At 35.2% G+C, this 23,279-nt stretch overlaps 1 protein-coding gene across 1 annotated transcript in view; it reads left to right on the top strand.

The window, feature by feature from the left end:
* Positions 1–19,973, top strand: part of LOC139860302 (LEAF RUST 10 DISEASE-RESISTANCE LOCUS RECEPTOR-LIKE PROTEIN KINASE-like 2.1) — a 49,791-nt gene extending 29,818 nt beyond the window's left edge. The window contains exons 2-3 of the mRNA XM_071849067.1: positions 18,318–18,350; positions 18,522–19,973. Coding sequence (XP_071705168.1) covers positions 18,318–18,350; positions 18,522–19,609 — 1,121 coding nt within the window. The 3' untranslated portion in view covers positions 19,610–19,973. The remainder of the gene's footprint in view (positions 1–18,317; positions 18,351–18,521) is intronic.
* The last annotated feature ends 3,306 nt before the right edge of the window (positions 19,974–23,279 follow it).

Here is a 23,279-nt window from a genome sequence, read left to right on the forward strand (position 1 = left end):
GTATTGGTGATTCTTATCACCGTTTTCCTCCCACTTTCTTTTGACTTGCTTCACATTGGCCTCTTCAGTAGTCTGTTCTTTAATTCTTTCTTCAATCTGGTTCACTAGTTTGTGAGCCATTCTACATGCATGTTGTATGGAGGCAGGCTCGTGTGAACTTATATCTTCTTGGATTCTTTCCAGTAATCCTTTCACAAATTCGTCGATCTTCTCTTCCTCATCTTCGAATGCTCCCGGACACAATAGGCACAATTCTGTGAATCGTCTTTCGTACGTGGTAATATCAAATCCTTGGGTTCGTAACCCTCTAAGTTCTGTCTTGAGCTTATTGACCTCGGTTCTGGGACGGTACTTCTCGTTCATCAAGTGCTTGAATGCTGACCACGGTAGTGCGTACGCATCATCTTGTCCCATTTGCTCTAGATAGGTATTCCACCATGTTAACGCAGAACCTGTGAAGGTATGCGTAGCGTACTTCACTTTGTCCTCTTCAGTACACTTACTTATGGCAAACACTGATTCGACCTTCTCGGTCCACCGTTTCAATCCGATCGGTCCTTCGGTTCCATCAAATTCCAAAGGTTTGCAGGCAGTAAATTCTTTGTAGGTGCATCCTATACGATTTCCTGTACTGCTAGATCCAAGGTTATTGTTGGTATGTAGCGCAGCCTGTACTGCGGCTATGTTTGAAGCTAGAAAAGTACGGAATTCCTCTTCATTCATATTCACGGTGTGTCGAGTAGTCGGTGCCATTTCCTTCAAAATAGTCAAATGGAACAAGTTAATCATACAGAATATTAAGAGTAGTTAATAGTATTTCGTAGCATAATATGAACTCATTTATAAAAGCTTTTTCTTCATATTAGCGTTTTATAAGTTTAAATTCGAGTAGTACCTACCCGTTAAGTTCATACTTAGTAGCTAATATACAATTCAACTACTACAATTCTATATGAAAAACTGATTATAATAATATTTCGCGTTCAAACTTTTACACAATATTTTACAAACTTACAATACCGCTTATTTTACATATAGCATGAAATATAGCACACAATAAATTTGATACAAGATGGTTGTGAAGATAATTCTAGCTAGTACACAAGTCGTTCAGCAAAGGCAATAAAGACACATAATTCATACGTCCAGAAACAAATCATGCATTCTGGTTTTACTAGGATTACTTCCCATCCTTGGTCTTGTGGAACATAACCGTTATGGCCGTTGATAAGACAGACTGTTGTAACGTCGTCAAAGGGACGAGGGTTACGTAATGTCCAACAGTCCCGTAACAATCTAAAAACCTCATTTCTTACCCCAATTACCGACTCCGTCACTTGTGGGAACGTTTTGTTTAATAGTTGTAGCCCGATGTTCTTGTTCTCACTTTGGTGAGAAGCGAACATTACTAATCCGTAAGCATAACATGCTTCTTTATGTTGCATGTTAGCCGCTTTTTCTAAATCACGAAGTCCAATATTCGGATATATTGAGTCAAAATAATTTCTTAACCCATTGCGTAAAATAGCATTTGGGTTATATATGCGTCAAAGTAAACACATCGTAACTTATGGATTTCCCAATGTGATATCCCCCATCTTTCGAACGAAAGCCTTTTATAAACCAAGGCATTCTTGGAACGTTCTTTGAATGTCTTACAAACTGATCTCGCCTTAAATAGTTGTGCCGAAGAATTCTGACCGACTCTAGACAAGATTTCATCAATCATGTCTCCGGGTAGGTCTCTTAAAATATTGGGTTGTCTATCCATTTTGTGTTTTTATACTGTAAAATAGACAAGAGTTAGATTCATAAAAAAAATACTTATTAATACAAGCAATTTTTACATATATCATAAAGCATAAGCACACTATATTACATATATTACACCACACGAATAGAACTATCTTATTCCGACTCGCTTGTTTCTTTTTCTACGGTTTTGGTTCGTTTTGCCAAGTTTCTAGGGATATATGATGTTCCCCTAATACGAGCCGTCGTTTTCCACATTGGTTTAGAAAAACCTGGTGGTTTAGAGGTTCCCGGGTCATTGTTACAACTTAAGGACTTCGGGGGTTGACGATACATATAAAGTTCATCGGGGTTGGGATTAGATTTCTCTATTTTATGCCCTTTCCCTTATTATTTTCTTTTGCCTTTTTAAATTCAGTTGGGGTAATTTCTATAACATCATCGGAATTCTCGTCGGAATCAGATTCATCGGAGAATTGGTAATCCTCCCAATATTTTGCTTCCTTGGCGGAAACACCATTGACCATAATTAACCTTGGTCGGTTGGTTGAGGATTTTCTTTTACTTAACCATTTTATTATTTCCCCCACCGGTTCTATTTCTTCATACGGTTCCGATTCTTCTTCCGGTTCCGATTCTTCTTCCGGTTCCGACTCTTCTTCCGGTTCCTCTTCGGGAACTTGTGAATCAGTCCACGAATCATTCCAATTTACATTTGACTCTTCATTATTATTAGGTGAGTCAATGGGACTTGTTCTAGAGATAGACATCTATCACATAATATCAAACGCGTTAAGAGATTAATATATCACATAATATTCACATGTTAAAAATATATAGTTTCCAACAAAATTTGTTAAGCAATCATTTTTCAAGTAAACACGGTCGAAGTCCAGACTCACTAATGCATCCTAACAAACTCGATAAGACACACTAATGCAAAATTCTGGTTCTCTAAGACCAACGCTCGGATACCAACTGAAATGTCCCGTTCTTATTGATTAAAAACGTTCCATATTAATTGATTTCGTTGCGAGGTTTTGACCTCTATATGAGACGTTTTTCAAAGACTGCATTCATTTTAAAACAAACCATAACCTTTATTTCATCAATAAAGGTTTAAAAAGCTTTACGTAGATTATCAAATAATGATAATCTAAAATATCATGTTTACACACGACCATTACATAATGGTTTACAATACAAATATGTTACAACAAAATAAGTTTCTTGAATGCAGTTTTTACACAATATCATACAAGCATGGACTCCAAATCTCGTCCTTATTTAAGTATGCGACAGCGGAAGCTCTTAATAATCACCTGAGAATAAACATGCTTAAAACGTCAACAAAAATGTTGGTGAGTTATAGGTTTAACCTATATATATCAAATCATAATAATAGACCACAAGATTTCATATTTCAATACACATCCCATACATAGAGATAAAAATCATTCATATGGTGAACAACTGGTAACCGACATTAACAAGATGCATATATAAGAGTATCCCCATCATTCCGGGACACCCTTCGGATATGATATAAATTTCGAAATACTAAAGCATCCGGTACTTTGGATGGAGTTTGTTAGGCCCAATAGATCTATCTTTAGGATTCGCGTCAATTAGGGTGTCTGTTCCCTAATTCTTAGATTACCAGACTTAATAAAAAGGGTCATATTCGATTTCGATAATTCAACCATAGAATGTAGTTTCACGTACTTGTGTCTATTTTGTAAATCATTTATAAAACCTGCATGTATTCTCATCCCAAAAATATTAGATTTTAAAAGTGGGACTATAACTCACTTTCACAGATTTTTTTTTACTTCGTCGGGAAGTAAGACTTGGCCACTGGTTGATTCACGAACCTATAACAATATATACATATATATATCAAAGTATGTTCAAAATATATTTACAACACTTTTAATATATTTTGATGTTTTAAGTTTATTAAGTCAGCTGTCCTCGTTAGTAACCTACAACTAGTTGTCCACAGTTAGATGTACAGAAATAAATCGATAAATATTATATTGAATCAATCCACGACCCAGTGTATACGTATCTCAGTATTGATCACAACTCAAACTATATATATTTTGGAATCAACCTCAACGCTGTATAGCTAACTCCAACATTCACATATAGAGTGTCTATGGTTGTTTTGAAATATATATAGATGTGTCGACATGATAGGTCGAAACATTGTATACGTGTCTATGGTATCTCAAGATTACATAATATACAATACAAGTTGATTAAGTTATGGTTGGAATAGATTTGTTACCAATTTTCACGCCCAGAGTCGACAAAAGAGCTACGCGGACAGTAAAAGAAAAGATATAGAGTTTGAAATTGGAGAAATGGTCATGCTTAAGGTTTCACCTTGGAAAGGCGTTGTTCGATTTGGTAAACGGGGAAAACTAAATCCAAGGTACATTGGACCATTCATGATTATAGATCGTGTCGGACCAGTTGCTTACCAACTGGAGCTACCTCAACAACTAACGGCTGTACATAACACTTTCCACGTCTCAAATTTGAAGAAATGTTTTGCTAAAGAAGATCTCACTATTCCATTGGACGAAATCCAAATCAATGAAAAACTTCAATTCATTGAAGATCCCGTCGAAATAATGGATCGTGAGGTTAAGAGACTTAAACAAAACAAGATACCGATTGTTAAGGTTCGATGGAATGCTCGTAGAGGACCCGAGTTCACCTGGGAGCGTGAAGATCAGATGAAGAAGAAATACCCGCATTTATTTCCAGAAGATACGTCAACACCTCCAACTGCTTAAAATTTCGGGACGAAATTTATTTAACGGGTAGGTACTGTAGTGACCCGAACTTTTCCATGTTTATATATATATTAAATGAAATTGTTATTTACATGATTAAGTGTTTCCAACATGTTAAGCAATCAAACTTGTTAAGACTTGATTAATTGAAATAGGTTTCATATAGACAATTGACCACCCAAGTTGACCGGTGATTCACGAACGTTAAAACTTGTAAAAACTATACGATGACATATATATGGTTATATATATAGTTAACATGATTTTATTATAAGTATGTATCTCATTAGGTATTTTAACAATGAGTAATATACATAAAAATGAGACTATTAATTTAAGAAACTCGAAAACGATATATATAACGATTATCGTTATAACAATGTCTTACTAGGTACATATGAATCATATTAAGATATTGATACACTTGGTTAATTATGTTAAATGATAAGTAAATATATTATTAAGTGTATTAACAATGAAATACATATGTAAAAATAAGACTAATAACTTAATGATTTCGAAACGAGACATATATGTAACGATTATCGTTGTAACGACATTTAACTGTATATATATATATCATACTAAGATATATTATATATCATAATATCATGATAATATAACAATTTAACATCTCATTTGTTATAATAAACAATGGGTTAACAACATTCAACAAGATCGTTAACCTAAAGGTTTCAAAACAACATTTACATGTAACGACTAACGATGACTTAACGACTCAGTTAAAATGTATATACATGTAGTGTTTTAATATGTATTCATACACTTTTGAAAGACTTCAAGGCACTTATAAAAATACTTCTACTTAACAAAAATGCTTACAGTTACATCCTCGTTCAGTTTCATCAACAATTCTACTCGTATGCACCCGTATTCGTACTCGTACAATACACAGCTTTTAGATGTATGTACTATTGGTATATTCACTCCAATGATCAACTCTTAGCAGCCCATGTGAGTCACCTAACACATGTGGGAACCATCATTTGGCAACTAGCATGAAATATCTCATAAAATTACAAAAATATGAGTAATCATTCATGACTTATTTACATGAAAACAAAATTACATATCCTTTATATCTAATCCATACACCAACGACCAAAAACGCCTACAAACACTTTCATTCTTCAATTTTCTTCATCTAATTGATCTCTCTCAAGTTCTATCTTCAAGTTCTAAGTGTTCTTCATAAATTCCAAAAGTTCAAGTTTCATAAAATCAAGAATACTTCCAAGATTGCAAGTTTACTTCCAAGTTTTCTAAATCCATTCCAAGTAATCATCCAAGATCAAGAAACCTTTGTTACTTACAGCAGGTTATCTTTCTAATACAAAGTAATAATCATATTCAAACTTTAATTCAATTTCTATAACTATAACAATCTTATTTCGAGTGGAAATCTTACTTGAAATTGTTTTCGTGTCATGATTCTGCTTCAAGAACTTTCAAGCCATCCAAGGATCCTTTGAAGCTAGATCCATTTTTCTCATTTCCAGTAGGTTTATCCAAGGAACTTGAGGTAGTAATGATGTTCATAACATCATTCGATTCATACATATAAAGCTATCTTATTCGAAGGTTTAAACTTGTAATCACTAGAACATAGTTTAGTTAATTCTAAACTTGTTCGCAAATAAAAGTTAATCCTTGTAACTTGACTTTTAAAATCAACTAAACACATGTTCTATATATATATGATATGCTAACTTAATGATTTAAAACCTGGAAACACGAAAAACACCGTTAAACCGCATTTATGCCGTCGTAGTAACACCGCGGGCTGTTTTGGGTTAGTTAATTAAAAACTATGATCAACTTTGATTTAAAAGTTGTTATTCTGGGAAAATGATTTTTATTATGAACATGAAACTATATCCAAAAATTATGGTTAAACTCAAAGTGGAAGTATGTTTTCTAAAATGGTCATCTAGACGTCGTTCTTTCGACTGAAATGACTACCTTTACAAAAATGACTTGTAACTTATTTTTCTGACTACAAACCTATACTTTTTCTATTTAGATTCATAAAATAGAGTTCAATATGAAACCATAGCAATTTGATTCACTCAAAACGGATTTAAAATGAAGAAGTTATGGGTAAAACAAGATTGGATAATTTTTCTCATTTTAGCTACGTGAAAATTGGTAACAAATCTATTCCAACCATAACTTAATCAACTTGTATTGTATATTATGTAATCTTGAGATACCATAGACACGTATACAATGTTTCGACCTATCATGTCGACACATCTATATATATTTCGGAACAACAATAGACACTCTATATGTGAATGTTGGAGTTAGCTATACAGGGTTGAGGTTGATTCCAAAATATATATAGTTTGAGTTGTGATCAATACTGAGATACGTATACACTGGGTCGTGGATTGATTCAATATAATATTTATCGATTTATTTCTGTACATCTAACTGTGGACAACTAGTTGTAGGTTGTTAACGAGGACAGCTGACTTAATAAACTTAAAACATCAAAATATATTAAAAGTGTTGTAAATATATTTTGAACATACTTTGATATATATGTATATATTGTTATAGGTTCGTGAATCAACCAGTGGCCAAGTCTTACTTCCCGATGAAGTAAAAATCTGTGAAAGTGAGTTATAGTCCCACTTTTAAAATCTAATATTTTTGGGATGAGAATACTTGCAGGTTTTATAAATGATTTACAAAATAGACACAAGTACATGAAACTACATTCTATGGTTGAATTATCGAAATTGAATATGCCCATTTTTATTAAGTCTGGTAATCTAAGAATTAGGGAACAGACACCCTAATTGATGCGAATCCTAAAGATAGATCTATTGGGCTTAACAAACCCCATCCAAAGTACCGGATGCTTTAGTACTTCGAAATTTATATCATATCCGAAGGGTGTCCCGGAATGATGGGGGATATTCTTATATATGCATCTTGTTAACGTCGGTTACCAGGTGTTCACCATATGAATGATTTTTATCTCTATGTATGGGATGTGTATTGAAATATGAAATCTTGTGGTCTATTGTTACGATTTGATATATATAGGTTAAACCTATAACTCACCAACATTTTTGTTGACGTTTAAAGCATATTTATTCTCAGGTGAATACTAAGAGCTTCCGCTGTTGCATACTAAAATAAGGACAAGATTTGGAGTTCATGTTTGTATGATATTGTGTAAAAACTGCATTCAAGAAACTGATTTCGATGTAACATATTTGTATTGTAAACCATTATGTAATAGTCGTGTGTAAACATGATATTTTAGATTATCATTATTTGATAATCTACGTAAAGCTTTTTAAACCTTTATTTATGAAATAAAGGTTATGGTTTGTTTTAAAAATGAATGCAGTCTTTGAAAAATGTCTCATATAGAGGTCAAAACCTCGCAACGAAATCAATTAATATGGAACGTTTTTAATCAATAAGAACGGGACATTTCAGTTGGTATCCGAGCGTTGGTCTTAGAGAACCAGAAAATTTGCATTAGTGTGTCTTATCGAGTTTAGGATGCATTAGTGAGTCTGGATTTCGACCGTGTTTTTTTTTAAAAATGATTGCTTAACATTTTTGTTGGAAACTATATATTATTAACATGTATATATTATGTGATATATTAATCACTTAACATGTTTGATATTGTGTGATAGATGTCTACCTCTAGCATAAATCCTATTGACTCACCTAATAATAACGAAGAGTCGAATATATATTGGACTGATTCAAAAGTTCCCGAAGAGGAACCGGAAGAAGAATCAGAACCGGAAGAAGAATCAGAACCGGAAGAGGAGGAACCGGAGGAGGAAATAGAACCGGTGGTGGAAATAATAAAACGGTTAAGTAAAAGAAAATCCTCAACCAACCGACCAAGGTTAATTATGGTCAATGGTGTTTCCGCCAAGGAAGCAAAATATTGGGAAGATTACCAATTCTCTGATGAATCGGATTCCGACGAGAATTCCAATGATGTTATAGAAATTACCCCAACTGAATTTAAAAAAAGCAAAAGAAAATAATAAGGTAAAGGGCATAAAAATAGAGAAATCTAATTCCAACCCCGATGAACTTTATATGTATCGTCAACCCCCGAAGTCCTTAAGTTGTAACAATGACCTGGGAACCTCTAAACCACCAGGTTTTTGTAAACTGTTGTGGAAAACGACAGCTAGTATTAGGGGAACATCATATATCCCTAGAAACTTGGCAAAACTAACCAAAACCGAAGAAGAAGAAACGAGCGAGTCAGAATAAGATAGTTGTATTCGTGTGGTGTAATATATGTAATATAGTGTGCTTATGCTTTATGATATATGTAAAAATTGCTTTTATTAATAAGTATTTTTTTTATGAATCTAACTCTTGTCTATTTTACAGTTTAAAAACACAAAATGGATAGACAACCCAATATTTTAAGAGACCTACCCAGAGACATGATTGATGAAATCTTGTCTAGAGTCGGTCAGAATTCCTCGGCACAACTATTTAAGGCGAGATCAGTTTGTAAGACATTCGAAGAACGTTCCAAGAATGTCTTGGTTTATAAGAGACTTTCGTTTGAAAGATGGGGGATATCACATCGGGAAACCCATAAGTTACGATGTGTTTACTTTGACGCATATATTGCGGGGAACCCAAATGCTATTTTACGCAACGGGTTAAGAAATTATTTTGACTCAATGTATCTGAATATAGGACTTCATGATTTAGAAAAAGCGGCTAACATGCAACATAAAGAAGCATGCTATGCTTACGGGTTAGTAATGTTTGCTTCTCACCAAAGTGAGAAAAAGAACATCGGGCTACAACTATTAAACAAAACGTTCCCACAAGTGACGGAGTCGGTAATTGGGGTAAGAAATGAGGTTTTTAGGTTATTACGAGACTGTTGGTCATTACGTAACCCTCGTCCCTTTGACGACGTTACACCACGCTGTCTTATCAACGGCCATAACGGTTATGTTCCACAAGACCAAGGATGGGAAGTAGTCCTAATAAAACCAGAATGCATGACTTGTTTCTGGACGTATGAATTACGTGTCTTTATTACCTTTGCTGAACGACTTGTGTACTAGCTAGAATTATCTTCACAACTATCTTGTATCAAAGTTATTCTGTGATATATTTCATGCTTTATGTAAAATAAGCGGTATTGTAAGTTTGTAAAATATTGTATAAAAGTTTGAACGCGAAATATTATTATAATCAGTTTTTCATATAGAATTGTAGTAGTTGAATTGTATATTAGCTACTAAGTATGAACTTAACGGGTAGGTACTACCCGAATTTAAACTTATAAAACGCTAATATGAAGAAAAAGCTTTTATAAATGAGTTCATATTATGCTACGAAATACTATTAACTACTCTTAATATTCTGTATGATTAACTTGTTCCATTTGACTATTTTGAAGGAAATGGCACCGACTACTCGACACACCGTGAATATGAATGAAGAGGAATTCCGTACTTTTCTAGCATCAAACATAGCCGCAGTACAGGCTGTGCTACATACCAACAATAACCTTGGATCTAGCAGTACAGGAAATCATGTAGGATGCACCTACAAAGAATTCACTGCCTGCAAACCTTTAGAATTTGATGTAACCGAAGGACCGATCGGATTGAAACGGTGGACCGAGAAGGTCGAATCGGTGTTTGCCATAAGTAAGTGTACTGAAGAGGACAAAGTGAAGTACGCTACGCATACCTTCACAGGTTCTGCGTTAACATGGTGGAATACCTATCTAGAGCAAGTGGGACAAGATGATGCTTATGCACTACCGTGGTCAGCATTCAAGCACTTGATGAACGAGAAGTACCGTCCCAGAACCGAGGTCAATAAGCTCAAGACAGAACTTAGAGGGTTACGAACCCAAGGATTTGATATTACCACGTACGAAAGATGATTCACAGAATTGTGCCTATTGTGTCCTGGAGCGTTCGAAGATGATGAAGAGAAGATTGACGCGTTTGTGAAAGGATTACCGGAAAGAATCCAAGAAGATATAAGTTCACACGAGCCCGCCTCCGTACAACATGCATGTAGAATGGCTCACAAACTAGTGAACCAGATTAAAGAAAGAATTAAAGAACAGACTGCTGAAGAGGCCAATGTGAAGCAAGTCAAAAGAAAGTGGGAGGAAAACGGTGATAAGAATCATCAATACAACAACAACAGCAATTACAACAATAATCGCAACAACTATCCCAACAATCGCAACTACAACAAACGGCCCAACAACAACAACAACAAAAACAACAACAACAACAACAACAACAACAACAACAACAACAACAACAGCAACTACAACAATCATCCCAACAACAATAATAACCGCAACAACAACAACAATCAGAAGCAGCTATGCCAAAGGTGTGAAAAGTATCACTCGGGGTTCTGCACCAAATTTTGCAACAAGTGTAAAAGAAATGGTCATAGCGCGGCGAAGTGTGAGGTGTACGGACTAGGGGTTAACAGAACGAAAGGAACAAATGGTGTCGGAACGAGTAATGGCGGAGCAAGTAGTGTCGGAGCAAGTTATGCCAATGTAGTTTGTTATAAATGTGGAAAACCAGGCCACATTATTAGAAATTGCCCGAACCAGGAGAACACGAATGGACAAGGCCGCGGAAGAGTTTTCAATATTAATGCGGCAGAGGCACAGGAAGACCCGGAGCTTGTTACGGGTATGTTTCTTATTGACAATAAATCTGCTTACGTTTTATTTGATTCGGGTGCGGATAGAAGCTATATGAGTAGAGATTTTTGTGCTAAATTAAGTTGTCCATTGACGCCGTTGGATAGTAAATTTTTACTCGAATTAGCAAACGGTAAATTAATTTCAGCAGATAATATATTCCGGAATCGAGAAATTAAACTGGGTAGCAAAATATTTAAGATTGATTTGATACCAGTAGAGTTAGGGAGTTTTGATGTAATAGTTGGCATGGACTGGGTGAAGAAGGTGAAAGCAGAGATCGTATGTTATAAAAATGCAATTTGCATTGTACGAGAAGAAGGAGAACCCTTAATGGTGTACGGAGAAAAAGGCAACATGAAGCTACATCTTATTAGTAATTTGAAGGCACAAAAACTAATAAGAAAAGGTTGCTATACTGTTCTAGCACACGTCGAGAAAGTACAAACTGAAGAAAAGAGCATCAATGATGTTCCCGTCGTAAAAGAATTTCCCGATGTATTTCCGAAAGAATTACCGGGATTACCCCCACATCGATCCGTTAAATTTCAAATAGATCTTGTACCAGGAGCTGCACCAATAGCTCGTGCTCCTTACAGACTCGCACCCAGCGAGATGAAAGAACTATAAAGCCAATTACAAGAACTTTTAGAGCGTGGTTTCATTCGACCAAGCACATCACTGTGGGGAGCTCCTGTTTTGTTTGTCAAGAAGAAGGATGGTACATATAGGTTGTGTATTGACTACAGAGAGTTGAACAAACTTACCATCAAAAACCGTTATCCACTGCCGAGAATTGACGACTTATTTGATCAACTACAAGGCTCGTCGGTTTATTCGAAGATCGATTTACGTTCTGGATATCATCAAATGCGAGTAAAGGAGGATGATATTTCAAAAACTGCTTTTAGGACGCGTTATGGTCATTACGAGTTTATGGTTATGCCGTTTGGATTGACTAACGCACCAGCTGTGTTCATGGACCTTATGAACCGAGTGTGTGGGCCATATCTTGACAAGTTTGTCATTGTTTTCATCGATGACATACTTATTTACTCAAAGAATGATCAAGAGCACGAAGAACATTTGAGAAAGGTGTTAGAAGTATTGAGGAAGGAAGAATTGTACGCTAAGTTTTAAAAGTGTGCATTTTGGTTGGAAGAAGTTCAATTCCTCGGTCACATAGTGAACAAAGAATGTATTAAGGTGGACCCGCAAAGATAGAAACTGTTGAAAAGTGGGAAACCTCGAAAACTCCGAAACACATACGCCAGTTTTTAGGACTAGCTGGTTACTACAGAAGGTTCATCCAAGATTTCTCCAAAATAGCAAAACCCTTGACTGCATTAACGCATAAAGGTAAGAAATTTGAATGGAAGGATGAACAAGAGAAAGCGTTCCAGTTATTGAAGAAAAAGCTAACTACGGCACCTATATTGTCATTGCCTGAAGGGAATGATGATTTTGTGATTTATTGTAACGCATCAAAGCAAGGTCTCGGTTGTGTATTAATGCAACGAACGAAGGTGATTGCTTATGCGTCTAGACAATTGAAGATTCATGAACAAAATTATACGACGCATGATTTGGAATTAGGCGCGGTTGTTTTTGCATTAAAGACTTGGAGGCACTACTTATATGGGGTCAAAAGTATTATATATACCAACCACAAAAGTCTTCAACACATATTTAATCAAAAACAACTGAATATGAGGCAGCGTAGGTGGATTGAATTGTTGAATGATTACGACTTTGAGATTCGTTACCACCCGGGGAAGGCAAATGTGGTAGCCGACGCCTTGAGCAGGAAGGACAGAGAACCCATTCGAGTAAAATCTATAAATATAATGATTCACAATAACCTTACTACTCAAATAAAGGAGGCGCAACAAGGAGTTTTAAAAGAGGGAAATTTAAAGGATGAAATACCCAAAGGATCGGAGAAGCATCTTAATATTCGGGAAGACGGAACCCGGTATAGGGCTGAAAGGATTTGGGTACCAAAATTTGGAGATATGAGAGAAATGGTACTTAGAGAAGCTCATAAAACCAGATAATCAATACATCCTGGAACGGGGAAGATGTACAAGGATCTCAAGAAACATTTTTGGTGGCCGGGTATGAAAGCCGATGTTGCTAAATACGTAGGAGAATGTTTGACGTGTTCTAAGGTCAAAGCTGAGCATCAGAAACCATCAGGTCTACTTCAACAACCCGTAATCCCGGAATGGAAATGGGAAAATATTACCATGGATTTCATCACTAAATTGCCAAGGACTGCAAGTGGTTTTGATACTATTTGGGTAATAGTTGTTCGTCTCACCAAATTAGCACACTTCCTGCCAATAAGAGAAGATGACAAGATGGAGAAGTTAGCACGACTGTATTTGAAGGAAGTCGTCTCCAGACATGGAATACCAATCTCTATTATCTCTGATAGCGATGGCAGATTTATTTCAAGATTCTGGCAGACATTACAGCAAGCATTATGAACTCGTCTAGATATGAGTACTGCCTATCATCCACAAACTGATGGACAGAGCAAAAGGACGATACAAACGCTTGAAGACATGCTACGAGCATGTGTTATTGATTTCGGAAACAGTTGGGATCGACATCTACCGTTAGCAGAATTTTCCTACAACAACAGCTACCATTCAAGCATTGAGATGGCGCCGTTTGAAGTACTTTATGGTAGAAAGTGCAGGTCTTCGATTTGTTGGAGTGAAGTGGGGGATAGACAGATTACGGGTCCAGAGATAATACAAGAAACTACCAAGAAAATCATCCAAATTAAACAAAGATTGAAAACAGCCCAGAGTCGACAAAAGAGCTACGCGGACAGTAAAAGAAAAGATATAGAGTTTGAAATTGGAGAAATGGTCATGCTTAAGGTTTCACCTTGGAAAGGCGTTGTTCGATTTGGTAAACGGGGAAAACTAAATCCAAGGTACATTGGACCATTCAAGATTATAGATCGTGTCGGACCAGTAGCTTACCAACTGGAGCTACCTCAACAACTAACGGCTGTACATAACACTTTCCACGTCTCAAATTTGAAGAAATGTTTTTCTAAAGAAGATCTCACTATTCCGTTGGATGAAATCCAAATCAATGAAAAACTTCAATTCATTGAAGAACCCGTCGAAATAATGGATCGTGAGGTTAAGAGACTTAAACAAAACAAGATACCGATTGTTAGGGTTCGATGGAATGCTCGTAGAGGACCCGAGTTCACCTGGGAGCGTGAAGATCAGATGAAGAAGAAATACCCGCATTTATTTCCAGAAGATACGTCAACACCTCCAACTGCTTAAAATTTCGGGACGAAATTTATTTAACGGGTAGGTACTGTAGTGACCCGAACTTTTCCATGTTTATATATATATTAAATGAAATTGTTATTTACATGATTAAGTGTTTCCAACATGTTAATCAATCAAACTTGTTAAGACTTGATTAATTGAAATAGGTTTCATATAGACAATTGACCACCCAAGTTGACCGGTGATTCACGAACGTTAAAACTTGTAAAAACTATACGATGACATATATATGGTTATATATATAGTTAACATGATTATATTATAAGTATGTATCTCATTAGGTATTTTAACAATGAGTTATATACATAAAAATGAGACTATTAATTTAAGAAACTCGAAAACGATATATATAACGATTATCGTTATAACAATGTCTTACTAGGTACATATGAATCATATTAAGATATTGATACACTTGGTTAATTATGTTAAATGATAAGTAAATATATTATTAAGTGTATTAACAATGAAATACATATGTAAAAAAAAGACTACTAACTTAATGATTTCGAAACGAGACATATATGTAACGATTATCGTTGTAACGACATTTAACTGTATATATATATATCATACTAAGATATATTATATATCATAATATCATGATAATATAACAATTTAACATCTCATTTGTTATAATAAACAATGGGTTAACAACATTCAATAAGATCGTTAACCTAAAGGTTTCAAAACAACATTTACATGTAACGACTAACGATGACTTAACGACTCAGTTAAAATGTATATACATGTAGTGTTTTAATATGTATTCATACACTTTTGAAAGACTTCAAGGCACTTATAAAAATAATTCTACTTAACAAAAATGCTTACAGTTACATCCTCGTTCAGTTTCATCAACAATTCTACTCGTATGCACCCGTATTCGTACTCGTACAATACACAGCTTTTAGATGTATGTACTATTGGTATATTCACTCCAATGATCAGCTATTAGCAGCCCATGTGAGTCACCTAACACATGTGGGAACCATCATTTTTCAACTAGCATGAAATATCTCATAAAATTACAAAAATATGAGTAATCATTCATGACTTATTTACATGAAAACAAAATTACATATCCTTTATATCTAATCCATACACCAACGACCAAAAACACCTACAAACACTTTCATTATTCAATTTTCTTCATCTAATTGATCTCTCTCAAGTTCTATCTTCAAGTTCTAAGTGTTCTTCATAAATTCCAAAAGTTCTAGTTTCATAAAATCAAGAATACTTCCAAGATTGCAAGTTTACTTCCAAGTTTTCTAAATCCATTCCAAGTAATCATCCAAGATCAAGAAACCTTTGTTACTTACAGTAGGTTATCTTTCTAATACAAGGTAATAATCATATTCAAACTTTAATTCAATTTCTATAACTATAACAATCTTATTACGAGTGGAAATCTTACTTGAAATTGTTTTCGTGTCATGATTCTGCTTCAAGAACTTTCAAGCCATCCAAGGATCCTTTGAAGCTAGATCCATTTTTCTCATTTCCAGTAGGTTTATCCAAGGAACTTGAGGTAGTAATGATGTTAATAACATCATTCGATTCATACATATAAAGCTATCTTATTCGAAGGTTTAAACTTGTAATCACTAGAACATAGTTTAGTTAATTCTAAACTTGTTCGCAAATAAAAGTTAATCCTTCTAACTTGACTTTTAAAATCAACTAAACACATGTTCTATATCTATATGATATACTAACTTAATGATTTAAAACCTGGAAACACGAAAAACACCGTAAAACCGGATTTACGCCGTCGTAGTAACACCGCGGGCTGTTTTGGGTTAGTTAATTAAAAACTATGATAAACTTTGATTTAAAAGTTGTTATTCTGGGAAAATTATTTTTATTATGAACATGAAACTATATCCAAAAATTATGGTTAAACTCAAAGTGGAAGTATGTTTTCTAAAATGGTCATCTAGACGTCGTTCTTTCGACTGAAATGACTACCTTTACAAAAATGACTTGTAACTTATTTTTCCGACAACAAACCTATACTTTTTCTGTTTAGATTCATAAAATAGAGTTCAATATGAAACCATAGCAATTTGATTCACTCAAAACGGATTTAAAATGAAGAAGTTATGGGTAAAACAAGATTGGATAATTTTTCTCATTTTAGCTACGTGAAAATTGGTAACAAATCTATTCCAACCATAACTTAATCAACTTGTATTGTATATTATGTAATATTGAGATACCATAGACACGTATACAATGTTTCGACCTATCATGTCGACACATCTATATATATTTCGGAACAACCATAGACACTCTATATGTGAATGTTGGAGTTAGCTATACAGGGTTGAGGTTGATTCCAAAATATATATAGTTTGAGTTGTGAACAATACTGAGATACGTATACACTGGGTCGTGGATTGATTCAAGATAATATTTATCGATTTATTTCTGTACATCTAACTGTGGATAACTAGTTGTAGGTTGTTAACGAGGACAGCTGACTTAATAAACTTAAAACATCAAAATATATTAAAAGTGTTGTAAATATATTTTGAACATACTTTGATATATATGTATATATTGTTATAGGTTCGTGAATCAACCAGTGGCCAAGTCTTACTTCCCGACGAAGTAAAAATCTGTGAAAGTAAGTTATAGTCCCACTTTTAAAATCTAATATTTTTGGGATGAGAATACATGCAGGTTTTATAAATGATTTACAAAATAGACACAAGTACGTGAAACTACATTCTATGGTTGAATTATCGAAATCGAATATGCCCCTTTTTATTAAGTCTGGTAATCTAAGAATTAGGGAACAGACACCCTAATTGACGCGAATCCTAAAGATAGATCTATTGGGCCTAACAAACCCCATCCAAAGTACCGGATGCTTTAGTACTTCGAAATTTATATCATATCCGAACGGTGTCCCGGAATGATGGGGATATTCTTATATATGCATCTTGTTAATGTCGGTTACCAGGTGTTCACCATATGAATGATTTTTATCTCTATGTATGGGATGTGTATTGAAATATGAAATCTTGTGGTCTATTGTTACGATTTGATATATATAGGTTAAACCTATAACTCACCAACATTTTTGTTGACGTTTAAAGCATGTTTATTCTCAGGTGAATACTAAGAGCTTCCGCTGTTGCATACTAAAATAAGGACAAGATTTGGAGTCCATGTTTGTATGATATTGTGTAAAAACTGCATTCAAGAAACTGATTTCGATGTAACATATTTGTATTGTAAACCATTATGTAATGGTCGTGTGTAAACAGGATATTTTAGATTACCATTATTTGATAATCTACGTAAAGCTTTTTAAACCTTTATTTATGAAATAAAGGTTATGGTTTGTTTTAAAAATGAATGCAGTCTTTGAAAAATGTCTCATATAGAGGTCAAAACCTCGCAACGAAATCAATTAATATGGAACGTTTTTAATCAATAAGAACGGGACATTTCAGCGCCTCTTCCCTTGAACCGATTCCTTCGACTTTTTGTTTTGATATCCTTCACATCCAGCACTTAAACTGTGCGTTTTTTATCTGGTTATAGTAGAATCGAAACGGAGGAAGTAATAAACAGTGAGATTGTCATATGGGGCCATTCGACTAAGTTATCAGTCAACTTCTTATTGACATAAACCTGTTCCTATCAATGAAGTTCACTTACAATTTACTACTTTTTTAACAGGATCTAAAGAAGCTACAAGGAAGCTTATAATAGGTAAGGTAGCAGACAAAATCTCACTTCTGCCAAATGCATTGTTTAATACATAAGACAATGGTGAAAACTTTTAGACAGTAAATATGTACCTCTCATCTACTTGTGATGTAGCTAGTAGCTAGCTAACCATCGTTTAAACATATTGTGTATGCTTCTCATGCGGTATCGCAGGATTCGTTCTCACATTGGTTGTGACAATTTGTAGAAGAAGAAGGTTACGTGAAACTCGAAAAGCCTCAAATCTTCAAGTAGAAACCTTCATAAGGGACTATGGAGCTCTGGCACTAAAAAGATTTAAATATTCAGATATCAAGAAAATGACGAACATGTTTGTTGCGAAACTCGGTCAAGGAGGTTATGGAAGCGTCTACAAAGGACAATTTCCAGACGGGCAGTTAGTTGCGGTTAAATTAATCAAAGAAGCTCAAGGAGATGGAGAAGATTTCATTAACGAAGTCGCTAGCATTGGTAGAACATCTCATGTCAACATAGTCACACTCTTAGGTTTTTGCATTGAGGGTAAGAAACGGGCCCTACTCTACGAGTTCATGCCAAACGGATCATTGGATAAGTTTCTACGTGGTGATGGCCTTCATTTGGACTGGAACACATTGTTCGAAATTGCAAAAGGGATTGCACGTGGTCTAGAGTACTTGCACCGAGGTTGTAACACAAGAATCGTGCATTTTGACATAAAGCCTCATAACATTCTCTTGAACAAGGATTTCGTCCCGAAAATATCTGATTTTGGACTGGCTAAGTTGTGCAAGACGAAAGAGAGTATTGTGTCTGTAACGGGTGCAAGAGGTACCGCTGGATACATGGCCCCTGAAGTATTTTTCAAAAGCCTCGGTGGGGCGTCTCATAAATCTGACGTGTATAGTTACGGCATGATGGTTCTTGAAATGACGGGTGCACGTAAAAAGAATAACGCTATTGGGATAAGCACGAGTGAAGCGTATTTTCCGGATTGGGTATATAAGCAAGTAGAAAGTGTGGTAAATTTAGAAGATTATGGCGTGATAACGAAAGAGGACAATGAATTAGCTAGGAAAATGATGATTGTGAGCTTGTGGTGCATTCAGTCCGATCCATCAGACCGACCGTCAATAGGTAAAGTTGTGGAGATGTTGGACGGAAGCTTTGTTTCGTTGCAAGTTCCTCCTAAATGTTTTTGGTCGTCTCCATCAGGGCCCGCTCAAAACTATTCCCCATGTAGTTCGTCCAACGAAAGGCTATTAAGCGTAATTGAAGTCTAAAATTGCTTGTTCATGTAACTATCTAATCACTTTCGAAGTTGAAACTGTTGATATGTATTGCAAAATGAAACTAAGAATTCCAAAGGTAACAATAAACATAATTATTTATAAGTACATAAGATCAAGCAGAGACTGTAATCGAGTTAGCCAAGGCTTGTATTACACACAGTTCTCTTATACCAGATTTCGAGTCTATTTCTTAGGGTACAGTAGTCAAAACAGTGTATTGTCGTAGTTGGACTATAACTTGCCTAAAGTTGCAGCGTATTATTCATGTGTTAAAGATCACGTACCGTTGAAGACTTGAAGGTGTAATTAAACAAGGAGGTGATGTATTTATATACAACAGTAGCGTAATTGAAGCCTTGATCACCGTTAAATTTATTTGAAAATCATTTAGATGATCAGTTACAAATTAAATATTGATTACAAAAATGTAACTGAAATGAGTTGAAACTGAAAAGAAACGACTCACTGGGTCTGTTAACGCAAAAAGTGGCCTCAAACAGGTATGAGATATTTGGAACTGCATTTGTGTCCAGATGGCATAGGCACCCATGCATTGGGTCAGAAGCCTTTAACTGTTGTCAAAATACTACATACTAATCTCACAAGTCCTTAGGGGCGTCTTCGGTATATGTGCAGTCTTCGGTACATGTGCAGAGTGTGCAACCGAACAGGGCCCAAAATTTAAAAAATAATAGTATAGTTTTAAATACAGTAGCTCAATATTATTGAAATGACAATTACTTGTGAATAAAATAAATTGCTATAATTGGTTTGATAACTTTTTTTTTATTGATACTTTTAATAGTATTATCTTTTTAAATGTATTAAGAAATTGATGTCTATAAGTGAGTCTATTTTTATGTCTTGAACAGGACCCTCAACCAGGCCCGGCTATTGGCAAGTGCAACATGTGCCAAGGCACAGAGTCCACTATTTTTTTTTATTTAACAGAAGAAAAAATATATTAAAAGCCAAATAAGCAATCCAATACAACAATGTGCAACTCAACAGGCCCACCAGATAACAAATACAAGACCAAAAAAGGCAAAACATAGCCTAAACAAACTAGGCTATCTTTAAGACACCATTCTCCCATTTAAGCTTCCAAACTCTAGCAGCAACTTGAACACCCCTTGAATTCTTAACCTTCAACTCACACAGCTTCATACGAACATTCATCTGAATAATATCAATCAGCTCAGCATCACTTCTAAACAATTGTTTGAAAATTCTGCAGTTTCTCTCCTGCCATCTATAATAGACAGTCACCCCAACACCAATCTATGAATAATACTACATATATTTCTTTTGTAATGACTGAACTTGAGCATATTAATAATGTCACCAAAATTATCATTTAGGCATCTCAGCATCAACAAAACCTTCTGTAATGACCCCAAATCCGTTTAACCAAAAACGGAGTACATATATATATTTTTTTAATATAAGTTAGGTCCCAATAACATCCAAGTACACAAACCATTTCAAAATAGTTTTCCGTATGCAATTTATCATAATAACACGTTTAACGTTTTATCTCGTCTCTTGGTTTACAAATGACACCATACATCCTTACGAGAATGTATTTCACATACAAAGTTTGACTCGACACAACCAAACAATACGACCTCGAAACATTTACTCAACACCACGGTTAAGACACAATAGCCCAAACCGATACCAAGAGGATAATCCCGAGGATCTACCAAATCCCCAAGCCACGTCCAATATCCAATAGCTACCCCATCGAGCCCAAACGCTTCTACGCACCTAGTTTAGCAACTAGCTAGCTTCACAAACACAATACCTGTAAAAAGGTAAACAATGAGAGTGGTAAGCTAAAGCTTAGTGAGTAGAATAAATATATACATGCATATACAATTTACCTACTCGCATCTACGACATCATATAATGCATAAAATCGCATATCATCTCATAACAAAAGCTAGTATCGTCAAATCGTACAACTAGCAACATCATTAGCATAATAATCATAATAATAATGAAATGCTAAACAACAACAAGTATAAACCATAGTTAACCAATAATCGCAAGGGAATGACCTCGCGAATAAGTCATCGGTGTTCATAACAACCGTTAGCGCCCAAAAACGGCTATGGTATGCTAACCTCCGAGGTGTTCCAAAACGGCTATGGCATCACCCCCCAAGTGTTCCAAAACGGCTATGGCATCACTTGATCACGTGTGAGTAAGAACCGGCTATTCGGTTAGCGCCTAAAATGGCTATGGTATGCTAACCCTGAGGTATCCCAAAACGGCTATGGTATTCCCCCAAAAGTGTTCCAAAACGGCTATGGCATCACTTAATAACGACCATTACTCACAACCATGTGCACAAAACGGCTATGTGCACAATTAAAACGGGCAAATAATTTATATACATACATACATAAATATTCCAATCACCTCGAAATGCATGCACAAGTCATGTTTGTAAATCGCCTCCAAACGCAACCGAGCAAACCTTTTACCTATAATATGCATATAGGTATACACATAATCAACATACATTCCCTTCAAGAAAATTTGACGCAAACGCCCTTAACCAAGGGTTTATACCTACCTCCACAATCCGCCCATTTAGACACCTAAAGTGGACTTCACCAATTACCACTACGGGTGGTAATTCCGACCCATTCAAACAAGCATAACTTAATTCAAATTATACTTGACACCAATTAGACCAACCTAGGCCTTAACACTAAATTATTATTTAGGTAGTAATCATTTCGAACGTCATTTATACCAAAACCACAACACATGCAATATTGACCCATATTGCATTTGACCACGTTTGACTTATTGTTAAAATACCATTTTAACCCAAAATCACTTCCAACGATTAATTACATCCAAAAACATCCTTTAACACTTAACAAAAGTGTTTAAACAACTATTTGGCCAAAACTAGTGTCATTACCAAATTCGACCCAATCAAAGTCAACCCATTTTGACATAAGTCTCACAACGTCCAAAATCACTAACAGCTAGTGAATTGATTTCCAAAACATCATTTAACACATGAATCAAGCATTTACATACTTGATTCGTCAAGTCTTGACTCAAAATTTAGTTCGACAACAAATTGAGGTTAACACCCATTTTTGACTAATTAACATGTTCTTATGAACATCTATACACTAACTCATTTATAATAGAGTGATTTACACCCAAAACCATGACCAAAATCGTCATCAAACCCTAACCCATCAATAACGGGTCAAAACCCATCTACTAACCACAACAAACCCATTTCACAACCATTAAAGGGTTTCTAACAAAATCAAGCTCAAACTCTAATTGGAATATCAAATCAAATAATGAAAATCGGAGTTAGAACTTACCACCACTACCAACACATAGCTAGGAATGAGATGAACAACTTTAACACTCGCGACTTGACCCGATTCACACTTCTTCTTCCTCAGAACAAGTTCTCTCTCTCTTTCTCTCTTAAACTCTCCCTCTCTCTCTAAACTTGAAGTGTGTAGGTGAAAGAGTGTTTTATGAGATAAGGATAAGCCTTGGTCAGTTTTTATCATCTCAAACCATCCATGTAGTGAAAAGACTAAAACACCTTCAAAAATACCCATTAAAAACGGGCTAAAATCGTCACTTCAGCGACAAATGTCGCATTTCG

This window comes from Rutidosis leptorrhynchoides, chromosome 7 (assembly GCF_046630445.1).
Source record: "Rutidosis leptorrhynchoides isolate AG116_Rl617_1_P2 chromosome 7, CSIRO_AGI_Rlap_v1, whole genome shotgun sequence".
Classification (NCBI taxonomy): Eukaryota; Viridiplantae; Streptophyta; class Magnoliopsida; order Asterales; family Asteraceae; genus Rutidosis; species Rutidosis leptorrhynchoides.